The sequence below is a fragment of the Drosophila ficusphila genome, unplaced genomic scaffold (genome assembly GCF_018152265.1).
Source record: "Drosophila ficusphila isolate 14025-0441.05 unplaced genomic scaffold, ASM1815226v1 contig_791, whole genome shotgun sequence".
Lineage (NCBI taxonomy): Eukaryota > Metazoa > Arthropoda > Insecta > Diptera > Drosophilidae > Drosophila > Drosophila ficusphila.
In genome coordinates this window covers 6,382,304-6,395,005 of record NW_025064737.1, presented here as the reverse complement: position 1 = coordinate 6,395,005, position 12,702 = coordinate 6,382,304, and the positions used below count along the sequence as shown (strand labels likewise).

General features: G+C 36.6%; 1 protein-coding gene across 2 annotated transcripts in view; it reads right to left on the bottom strand.

Moving 5' to 3' along the window:
• LOC108101099 (serine-rich adhesin for platelets) overlaps nt 1-10,015 on the bottom strand; it is a 44,795-nt gene extending 34,780 nt beyond the window's left edge. For both annotated transcript variants that reach the window (XM_017205309.1, XM_017205310.1), the window contains exons 1-2: nt 9,482-10,015; nt 731-2,132 (exon numbers count right to left, since the gene is read on the bottom strand). In XM_017205309.1, coding sequence (XP_017060798.1) covers nt 731-1,607 — 877 coding nt within the window. In that variant the 5' untranslated portion in view covers nt 1,608-2,132; nt 9,482-10,015. The remainder of the gene's footprint in view (nt 1-730; nt 2,133-9,481) is intronic.
• Nucleotides 10,016-12,702: the final 2,687 nt, after the last annotated feature.

Below are 12,702 nucleotides of genomic sequence, written 5' to 3'. Positions count from 1 at the left end.
TGAGAACTTTCAACTTGTGGATATACTATATTCCTTCAATAGTATGTGTAGGCGTGTATAATTTCTGATATTCTAAATATTTCATACGGCCACAGGCATTAGTTTATTTTGTTGTTTATGCAGTCAAAGTGGAATGGGTGGTTCAGACAAAAGAACCAAACAAGAGATCCCCCAAACAAATTGAACATAAAACATATTCAAAATAAACCCAAAAAATAAGTGAGTAATAAGGGGGCGGAGGCTGGGTGGCGTCCACTTTGAAGTTCATGGTGGGTGGAATGGCACCCAAGCATAAATATACAATGGGACCAAACTAGTGACTATAAAAAACACATCCAATATAACATAATTTAAGTTAAAGCCTCTAAAAACTGGTTTTCAAATGTTGGTGTTAATAAAACATTTGTTTTGGGCTTAAGATTTATGAAAACTATTTTAATTATTTAAAAAAACAAGTTAAAACAACATTTTTTTCTAATTTGATGTGATTTCTCCATTTATGGTTCTTTCAAAGAAATCTTTGAGATCATGAAAATTGTAATAATTGTTTTCTAGAAGAAATAAATATTTTTATATTTTGATTGTGTTTAAAAAAATGTTAAAGTTCTTAAAATTATGGAGACCTTTCGAAGTAATTCTCCTGCCCATTATAATATTTAATATTTAGAGGTCATTTTTTTTATTTTTAACAAAATGTGAATATGTATTATTGAAAGAATAGTGTACTTACTGAATTCACTGTTCTCGTCCTGGGTACCATTGACGGCTCCATCCCGCATGATCTGGAGGATGCGGTTCTTGATGTACAGCTGGATCTTGCGGGAGGTCCAGGCCAAGTGGGACTGGGGCACCGTGGAGCGCTCGTTGCGGTCCAGATTGCTGATGGGGGTGTTACTGCTACTGCTATTTATGTTTAGATTACTTCTAGGGTTGCTCAGTCTTTTCGATTTCGAACCAATGAAATTATTGTCAGCGGACGACGACGGCTGCTGCTGCTGCTGCGGATGCGAATGCTGCTGATGCTGCTGGTGCTGCTGGTGCTGCTGGTGATGATGATGGTTTTGCGGGTGGTGGTGCTTCCTCTGCTGCTGACTCTGGTGACGAATGCTGCGTTCGGTACGCGACAGAACCGCCAGATGCTCCTTGGACGCCGCCGAGATAACGAAACCCAAAGGCTCCTCCAACTGATCGGAGTTCTCATCCTCCTCATCAGAGGATCGTGGGGTGCTTGTTATGGCAGTTAATTGCGTGCTTACGCTCTGATTAAATTCAGCATTAATACTTTGATTTGTGGGTTGATTTACACTACGTTCACGTTCACTCACTCGTTCGCTCGGCACTAAACTACTACGACTATGATCACTTTGTAGATAACTATTACTAAACAGATTGCTATTGTTCGTGCTGTTCTCTGTGGATGTGGATGTGGATGGGTATGTGGTTGCGGATGTGGATCCGAATGCGGATGTGGATGCGGATGTGGAGGAATCGGGCGAGGTGGCCATCAGGGGCATCGCAAACACCAGGCCCGGCCAGGCGATGATGAACGAGAGGAGGGCGCCCAGCAGCGCCAGGGCCCTCCAGTCCAAGCGCAGGTTTCTTCGCATCAAAGATCACCACTTCGGTTCACCGGGTTTCTTTTCGTTCGAGAAGCTCTTCTTCTCTTCCTCTCCAAAATCCGAATGTTTATAATTTTGTGTGTAAGTCGCTGTGTCTCTTTTGGTTGTTTATAGTTTGTTTGCCAGTTTATTGGGCGTTCGCCACGCCCTCGGGTGTCGTTGAAACATATGAACGCCCCTTTTTTATGAAATCTTTTACTTATGTTTGCCTTTTGCTTTTCACTAAAGAGTCTCTCTCTGATCTTGTTGTAAAAATCGTTTTTTTTTTCGCCTCTTTCCCGGCAGGAAATTAGGTTATCATATCGTAGACTTGTTTAACACTTTTCAATTGCTGCTGCTGCTGTTGCGGATCTTCATCTTCGTCTTCCCCGCTGATAATGCATCTTATCAACGCCAATGACTTTTTTGTCATGTCAGATATTCCCGCGATAAAATTGCGTAGCGATGAATGATGTTGCAATATTAACTCGCTTTTTTTCAGCCTAAGTTGGGTTGGCTAACATACTCGACGGGCTGCAATGAGAAGAATTTGGGGGGAAAATTTAGTTGATTAGACGTGACAGAAGAGTTATCATTAAGAAACAGATTATCTGCACCGTAAAATACATTATCACCTGACATTCACTTGCGCAGCCGACAATTTATGGCATTTGGGAAATGGCTTTGAAATTCCATGGCGAACATTTGAAAAGCGAATTTGGTTTAAGCCAAAATGTATATAAATTCTTCACCTAATCGCTTTTAACGCAATTTTTGACATTTTAATTAGCGTTCGGGTGTATAGAGACACGCTGACGACAAAGTGGCACAGTTTATTTTTGGCCATCGGACTATCAACGGGCCAAAGATACAATTGTGTCTATAGGAGCCGCCGGTGATCGACAAGGGGTTACATAAAAACTGCCCAAAGGGAGCAGTTACGCAAAGGAAAAACTCGGTGAAAACATCGAAAATGACTTTCCCAGCGGAGCGAGAGAGAGAGAGGGAAAGCAAATTGTATAAAAATAAGATGGGCAACAAAAACAATTCGCGCTGAAAACTGTGTCGGATTTGAAAATAATCACGCACTAACTGCACCGGCAGAGTATCTTTGTATCTGAATGTATCCGTGTATCTATGGGATGCGGGGCAGGGCAACGGGGCGGCTGAGTGACGTTGCCGCTGCACTTCCACTCGATTGCCGGCTTTTTGGCACGTGTTCAGCTAGCTAGCCTACGCAGAAGCATTTTTTATGCAAGATTTAAGTGCACCCCGTTTTAATTACCATAAACAACAAAAACAGCAGGAAGAGCTACAAATCCAATTGGCGACCAAACCGAGACAACTCAAACACTAGACTTCTGTGCCATCAAAATGTTAATTGCTTTTGCGTCCTTCTGTCCAAACTGCCGCCAAAGTTATGCAACGTGTTGAATTTGAAACGAATATATTATTCTACATACTAATATGTATGTACGTTTGAAAGCCCTAAAAACCTCCCAAAAAGTTAAGAGCCCTCCAAATCGTAAAACGCGGCATTTGCATGACAGCAAAGTTATAAAAATCCAAAAGGGCAGCAATAACCGATGAATCAGAGAAACCCAATATTATGTGTGTAATATAAAAATCAGCAAAGTTCTTCGAGTTCTCAACATCTTACAGATCAAGAAATATATTAAACCGTTGCCTCTCGCCAGTTTAATGCCTTTCACCCAAATCCGAGTGTGTATAAAAAATATTTGTGCCGCAGCAGGCAAAATGTGTGCCAAGCCAACCGCAGATTCTGTCTCAAGGCATTGTTTACGTTTTATTTTTTTTCAGTAGTAGAATTTGTGTGGAATTCTGAAAGGGCAACAAAAGTTCCAGCTTCGGCGACCACAGGAAAAGATAAAAATCCCAAAGGGAAGCGTGTCTTGACACATGCCCAAAGTTGTAAAAATAGCGCAGAATATGTATATGAAGTATAAAAATCACACCTATGGGCCAAAAAAAAACTAATGTATCCAGTTTTTATGACTTCAGCTCCTCGATCCATCTGTCATTCATAAGCCTCAGCAATTCAGCAAATTATAAGAACCATAAAAAATAATGAAATCTTTTGTTGTTTTTAGCGGTGCGTTTAAGTCCCCAAAAAGCCCATAATAAGGAAATAAACATATAATGAAACGCAATACTTAATCAGGGTCCAAACTTGATTACGGTGATTGGTCTGCAAAAATATTGCCCCCAAAATGAAAGCGAAAGTCCAATAATCACTGAACCCGTTCTCATAATTTAAACAGTAAGGGAAAAACAAAGAACTTATTGAGTTATCTTAAAACCTGTCATACGACAAAATTTGGATCCGTTATAAAACTTGAAATTCACTTAACCCACATTTAAGTGGCTGTCTTCGGTGGCACTCGTCTAATCAAATTGATGACTGAACCACAAAAAACAGCGATATAAAATGCCCAAAATATCCAAAGAAAAGTAATAATGAATGGAGCGTGTCGGCATCTTTGTTCAGTGAATGAATAAAAATTTTAATAAAATGATCATGAAAGCTTTACAATGGATGCAAATAAATAAAGATACATACATATAGATACAAAGTTTATATATTCATAGGACCATATTTAAGTTAGTAATTTTGAATAAGCCATTAGACCATTTTAAAATATTGTTTTGAAAAAATAAAATGAAATACTTTGAATAATAAAGGCAAAAAGCTTGGAATAGTTTTTAAATAAAAGTATATCGCATAAAATATGACACATATTATCGCATCAGACAGTGGGAATGGCATTTTTTTAGATAAATTAAATAATCTTGTCGCCGCCAACAGCTTGACAACAAGTGACCAAACCCGCAGAGCAGAAAAGCCCAGTAAATTATTCAAATTAGTATCTCTAACAATACGGATAGAGTAGCCACTGAAATCGAAGCTAGGCCTAGTCATTGAACTGAAATGGCAGTCGCTCCACAAACTGATTAGCAAATTTCCTTACTTTGTTTTGTTTTGCTTTGTTTTTTTTCTGTAGCTATTCGTACAAAGCCAAATTTATGCGTTTAAAATGCGTTTGACATTTGCGCTAGCCGCTGTTTTAATGGCGTCGCTGACAGATGGGCTTGAGGCATTTGGAAAGTATCTGGCGGATCGGCTGGACGGCGATAAATCTAAGCCGAACTGCGCAACTTAATTAGTTCATGTCGGACGCTTGGCTACTCCAACAAAAAACAATAGGGAAAAACGCTCTTTGGACATTTATTACAAGCCAAAATGTCGGACATATGTAAATTTTCTTGGATTCAGTTGTAGTTTTTGCTAATATGCTAATGATTCACGCAGTTTGCCTGCCCAAAAAAATTAAAATAATTTATTTTAACAGGTGAATAAAAATTTTAATAGCCTATTAAAATATATTCGCTATAAAATTAGCATAAAGTTCATGTTTTATATATCACATTTGATTAAAAATATATATATATAGAATAACCAGTTTAAACATTTGAAAGTGAAGGTTTCTGGTTTTGAACTCAATTTAATAACCTAAATGCTGTTTACTTAGTGTTCCTTTGATTTATATATTTGTTTTCAAAAGCTGAGCAAATTTGTGATATTTATTACCACAATCTATTACCCAGAAAAGCATTTAGTAATGTCGTATCTCATTCTTCTTGCGGTTGGCAGTAAAAAACACTGCCAAAACCACAAATTCCCAGACTCTTCACTTACATGTGCAATTTATTCATGGCTTGTGGTTGCGGATTTTGGCCAACTTAAGTTTGGGCAATAAAATAAATTAGGCCCAAGAATAAACAAAACACTGTTGTGTTGCAACAATTTAAGTTAATTATTTTCCCACTATGAAAAAGTATTTCAATGCCACGCTGAAAGCGAAAAGAATTTAACAAATACACAAAGATATACGAGCATGGGCTCAACAATGAAATTCTAGTTCAAGAGAAGATAAATTTGTATTTATTTTCCCCGTTAAGTGTCTGACGTTCATTGTCGTGTTGACACTTGTCACAGGATTGAACGAGAATAAATATGCATACTTGTTTTCATACGTACATTTGTGTATTATGGAATGCTTAGCGAAAGATTGATGTGCGGTGGCATTTACTGACAACTGCCTTATAGACGAATATCTATCAGATCTAACATACTGCAAACAAGGCGTTGCATTCGTCTGTGGAAATTGTCGCTGATCTGGTTCTTCTTAGATCCCATTCCCCTTTGGATGGAGCCACCCCCTCCTCCATTGAGCTGCCGTGTTTACAAAACAATTAATTTTCTTTGGAAAAACAGAAGAAGCGGCGAACGGGGGAAATGAAAAAGAAACCGAAACATAACTCAGGCAGCCAGCCAAATGCACTAATCGATGTGCACTTCATTTGTATGGAAAGGCGCATAAGATACTTGAAGGCATCAATGCTAGATACTCGCCAACAATCCACGGGGAAAGCACGCCGCCAGGGAAAAGTGCGAGTGCGAGTGGAAAACCTGAGCGCACAAAGGCAGCGCTTTTGTGTAATCGATTTGAACCGGAAGCAATTGGGTTGCCGCAGTCGCATCGGCAGCGGAAAAAAATCCTCTCAAGATGCAGCTATTTTAAATATTTAGTGCACGAGACAGGCGAGGGCAAGTCTGAGATACTCGCACACACGCCGCAAGCAATTCAATCACATGCGGCGGTGCTAACAGCAAAGCAAATATCGGTCGCAAAATAAATTGACAACAAGTATAAGTACAAAGGAGATATACATGCGGTTTGTACAGGTATGAATAGGAGTTTAAATTATTTTAAGAAAAGTAAAAAAGAAAAGAATTGTATATCATCAATTTTAACAATAAGTGATGAGTGTATGCTAACCACTTTTAATATATTAACATAAGTTAGAAAATAATACATTTTATTTTGAATTAGCAAAAATATATAACGTTTTTTCTTTTAGTCACATTTTTGTTGACAAGTTGGTGCACACAATCTCTCAGCATCTAAAATTGAGCGGAAGTACCTGAGAAATTGTAGCCGATATCTGTCACATGTATCTCACCTAAAACTCTATCTCTAGCCTTTACTTACACACTAGCCCACTCGCAGACTCATCGCCCACACATTTTCGCACATTTATTGTAGTCCAATTAAAAGTCACGCACTTTACGTGCGAAAATTAAAAGAAAAACGTCGCTTTAAAATAAACTCAACAGAAAAAGGCGAAAATCAAAGACAACGCGACGTATTAGTAATGTGACAAACAGACAGACAAGTACAACAATAGAAACAACAGCAACTATTGCGTCGAGATTATTTTTAAAATGCGTCAAACAACCAAAAAAAAAACACCTACCGCCAAAAAAAGAAAAAGAACAACAAACCTGAGTGAAAAACGCGACGATTTTCTCGTTTTCATTTCGGTTTTTTGTTGCTGTTTTTTTTTTAACTGAGGGTGTACCTAAAGTTGTTGCCATGTGCGATCGTGTGTGTGTCTCTAAATGTATGCCGCACATTATGTGGTCTAGTGTTCACGCTTCATTAAAACAAACGCTGCATTTTTACTGAGTTTCCCGCATTTTTCTTTCCTCCTTTCCCGGTTTTTGTATTTTATTTCCCTTTTTTCGCTGTTATGGGCGACATTTCATTCCGAGTATTATGCGCCACTTTTGGCCGAAAGGAAAACAAACCGGCAAACTATTTACGCACGGCCGTAAAACTTTTTCTTTTGCAAGCGATAAGCTTTATCTAGGAATTATGATTGCCGTATTTCAAACTTCGCCTTTACCGGCCCATCAATCAAGCACAATTTGTAAATGTGTCACAGAACCAAGCGAAATGTTACCCAACACACGCGTTTCAGAACCAAACTTGATAATTGGCTGGCTTTATGACCTTTGAAGTCCAACGACAAACACGCCAGTCTCCGGGGTCGAGTCTGAATAAAAATTCTAACTTGAACGCTTTTTACTGCCGAGAATTAAGTTTCCAATTCAATTAATTCGGGGCAGTCCGTTTTATTTATTTAATCAATTATGCTTTTTGGAAATGAATAAATTTATAGATTTTTTACGATTGCCTTTTTACTTATTGAATTATCTTTGACGTAGGCAGAATCAAACCATTAACCTATTATTTTCTTTGCCCTTGAGAACGCTTCGTTTTTAGTTAATGAAATTGTTACGTGAAAACTTGAGCACAAGGAAAAAGTTTCAATGAAAGAAAAAAATGCATGAATCCATTTTAATTTTTTGAATGTTTTATAAAACATATTGGCTATTATTTTAATAACAGCTAATATATTGTTTTAGTCTTATTATCTTATTCTTATTATTATGTAATACAAAATGAATACATATTTGAAAATCTTTTAAGTGATTCAAATAACATTAGAAACAAATTGATCAAGGAAAATAAACCTAATTTAGCATTACATAATAAACTAAACATTTTTGAACTAAAGGAGAAAAAGAATTGTTAGCAGATTGATATAAAAAGTAAATTAGTATATTTAAAAATTTTTCCACAGGCAAAAAAAAAATATAAAAATGCTTTAAAAAAGTCTCTAAAATGCCCGATATTAATAGGTTCCATAAATAATATGCCTGATTTGAATTAAGCACTCGTCGTTGCTATTAATTATGAAGGATAACACTCCCCACAATTCATTCAGTTTTATTCTTTAACGCGATCCCCATATTTCGCAGTCCATATGTCTTTTGGTCTGCTGTCCAAACTATGATCTGCCGTGTGATTAGCAGTTGTTGAACCCGACGCACACATGCGTGCCACTTGACGCGATAATAACGCAAATTCGCACACAGATATGCCACACAAATCAGCAGCAGGAACAAGAACAACAACTCAGTTTAGATAATAGCGCACAGTGTTAGATAATAGTCGACGCCACCAATTTATATTACGAAAAACTGCACGCGCAGGGCAGAAAAAAAATGATAGAAAAAAGTTTGCGAAATGAGATTAGAAGCGCCTGCGTGCGTTTGCAAATAGAGATACGCACAATTCGCAGATACAGATACAGATACATTTGCGGAAAGCGATAAAGATTCGCAAACGTAGATGCTTTTTGCAAAAACTATAAATAATCCCACAGAGTGCGTGATTAAATTTATATAAATTTCGCTTTTATAGAATGGGTTCTCCTAAGGTCGTTTGCTTTCACCGGTTTGCAAAAATATTTTGCTATTTTTTGTTTGTCTTACTTATTGTTTATTTGGGCCAGATTAAAGCGGAAAAGTACTTGGAAAAACTTAACCGCTGCTTAGCCGTAAATCACATTTAATTTGTTTATAGCTAAATGCATTGAGATTACAGTTATAGTTAGATTCCTTTAAGGTGTTGAAATCTAATCGAATATAAATTAAATTAGTGTCAATTAGCATCCGACTAATAGAAAATTTATTTTGCATTTGCTTTTGCTCGCTGTTTGTTTGTTTAAAAGAAAATTATTTTGTATTAACACAATCTGTTATTTAATTACTTTCCCTCACGGGACATTTAAATACACTTATCACTCGGCGCGATGCCAAGTGGAAAATGATTTCGATTTATTTAAAAAAGATACAAACTTTTCGTCACAGTTCCACAAAGTTGACGCACGAAAATACTTTAATAAAATTCTTTAGTTAAAACGACCAAGTGCAAAGACCTGGCACTGCTTCTGAATTTCCAAATATCCAACCTTATAATATAGAAACACATTTTGTTTCTGTCGAAAACCTGAAGACTTTCATTAATTATTGGCTTAGTAAAGGCGGCACTGAAGGCAAAAAACCATTGAAAGATTTTGCAATATTTGAACAATTATTTCAAGGAACAACAAACTTACTAAAAAAGAAATTATGTAACAACATACATAGGAACAGAAACAGTACGCACCTTATTTTTATGTTTGTTTGCTTTTTTCAGTTTTACGATTCTTTTTTTGGACGCGTTTTATTCTTCGTTGATTTTTTGGGAGAGTTGCACTTTGCACACTTTAAAACTTAAGGCAGCAGAAATTCAACATTTTCATAATTATTTTGATTTTCCTTTTTCAAACACAGCACTAACCATAATTTTTTGATATATTTTTCGCTCTTTAATGTGGTCGTAAACTAAACGATTTTAGCGGCCTTTTCAAATTGTAACGACTCTCTTGGCCAGCAATACTTGGATTTCGAAACGAACTTTTCTGTTTCAAACATCCTATCCGATGAGATTATTATTGTTTCGATCTCCTTGGGACACGATTTCACAAAAACCCGAAAACGCGATTCCGGACGCGATCACGGTATTGGGTTCGATTGGTTATTTACGATACGCCAGATGGATGGATGGATGGTTCGAAAGATTCGAAAACGCTGCGGATGCGGACTTCGAGTGCTACTGCGACTGCGGACGCTCCGCACACTGTGTGTTCCCAAAGCGTGCTAGTCAGAGACTGAAAAACTGAGCAGAGACCCTGTCGATGAGGCGACGCTTCGTGCGTTCATGACGAGCACTGTTGCTGCGATGGTAGAATAAGTATGGGGTCGTCTCGTCGGCTGCCAAATCTTTCGGGCTCAGTCCGTTAACTATTAAAATGTTATATTTACAATGATTAAACAGTTGATTAAACTAAATATCCTCCTTGACTTCTGTTAATGTAATACAAAATTGCACATAAAATTAAGCGGAACGATTGTGTTTAATCAAAAAAACAGTGCTAATTTGGTGAGTATCTTATAAATAAATATTTAAACGACTACGAAAAACCTGTAAATATGATTTGGTTCATTCATAAAAATATGTTGTTTTTTAAATTTATAAATTATTTGAGTATTTAATGTATGCTAAAATTTGGTAAATATATTTTATTTATTTTAATTTTCCTTGGCGTCTTGAGGTGTCTAGTAATAAAATCGCTACACTAACTTCATTTTAAGTAATTAATAAGTTTTCAATAATTTATTTTTTTTAATCTATTTTTTACAAGGAGGCAATGACTTATTTTTGAAAGCATAAAAATTATAAAATAGTTTAAAAATAAACAATTAATATTAATATATGTTTATAAGATAACTTGTTATTAGTATTGGCTGAAACGGTAACATTAAACAAATATATACTTATTGACAATTCTGAATTTAAAATTAAAGCATATACCCAACGTATGATTTATTTGTAAGATAATTGTAAAAACTATATTTTTATGCAATTTGCGCTGCAAGGTAGGCTACATAATTTAAATTAAGATAAGGAGAAGAGTGTACCTTTAAGTCAAATAATTCGGTGAATGAGTGATGGCTATAAAAAATTGTATATGCTTTATTATTTAAAACTGTATCTAAATATTTGTTCTCTCTTTGTAAATTAAATTTGAATAGGTATAGAGCTACTTAAAATAAAACAACAAGTAAAATATATAGCATGCTAATTTCAGTTTTTTTTTTTTTTTTGTCCATCACGTGCCTATATTCAACTGACACTAAGCGTTGAGATTGCAGTCGCTTTTAGCCTGATTGTATTTGTGCGGACTGTTTTGGTGGCTGGGTGGCGGTTGTGCTTTTTGGCGCGTAGTCATTTTCCAGTGTTGTTCGTATTTCGCCAGCCAGCGTTGATTTGCACAAATGCCAATTAAATAAAGGCCCAAAGTGCAATGATGAACGTCACTCGATTCCCGGCAAAAGCAAATATAGCAGTGAATCAGTTGCGTGGGAAAGCTTACTCGATGGGGTTATAATCAAGCCGATTTAATAGCACTGATAAGGCCTCAACTTTGACCAGGTAAGGGGTCTACCGCTACACTAGACCATAGATAAGTCACAAAATCTATTTCTGGTCACCGGAACCCCTGCTAAATTTAGGTGTTGACCAAAAATTGACCGAAAAAATATAACCCACGTCAAATGAAAGTTTAATTAGCTATGTGCGAATTTCTTTGAATAAAATTTATCTTATCTATTTAGATGGCGCTTATAAAAAAAATCACATGGTGCAATATGTACATATGTATGTTTGTGTGTGCATTGAACTTGACAGTGGCAAAGGCGCTAACGGAATTGCAAAACATTCCGGAGAATAGTCAACGTCATACTTAATGAGTGCGTCATTTTGTGGGCGTTGCGGTTGGGGAAGGCTGCTTGACCACCGATTAGCAATGTCATAAAAAATAGTCTTTGACTAAATTTGGCATTGGCAAACAAACTCTGTTGAAATAAAATATCAGCTATGAGATCAAATTTTTATTAAAGATATAAAGTATTATTTTGTTACTCAAACAGTGTTCAATCAAATGCATTTTTGGACATTTATAAATTGACCTTGAAATTGACAATACATATTATACAAAAACAATTTATATTTCGTTCGCTTTAAAAATGATTTAAAAAAAAAATAAAAAAAATTATAATATTAAACAGTAAATTAATTTATATATCCTCTAGAGTCTAGACATATTTAGATGTAGGTAATGTTAAATTGCAATTAAAAGTTATGCGGAACGCTCTTCTTTTACCACAAAAATAAATCTGTTGCCAGTACCTAGTTTGTTTAACTTTGTACTTTAAATTTATTTTAAAATGCTTGCACTAAAGTGGTCTAAGTGATTTTGCTAGGCCAAAGAAAGGGCTTCTCCCCCAAAACAATTAACTCAATTAACCGGAATGACAACATTTTGTGCCCGAAAATTTGACGCCTGTGAAACGAGGAAGCACATGCCAAATGTCCCTCTCCTAGGCTGCCCCTATAAATAACCCTCGGCACGTCGAACTCCCCCGCAGTTTTCGAAAGCAACCTTTTCACTGTCGATCTGCCTTTTGGTCTTTCTAAATTTCCCCCCTCTTCCACATTATCCTGCGGTATGCAGTCAGACAATTAAAATGATTAATTATGCGCAGAAGCAGCGGCAGCAGCAGGACATTTTCGGGCTAATGACTTAATTAACCCGGCAGTCGAGTGTTCCAGCCTAATGTGCTCGCCTCAACGACCTCTGACCCTTTTTCCGCGTAAACCCTGAAAGTAAAAAGTCCGGGGCAAGATGTTAGATTAATTAAAAACCGTGGCCATCCGAAAATGTGGCAAGTGATGCCCGTAGAGGTGTTTAAATAGTCCAATCCAGGGGCAGCTGCCTTGAATAA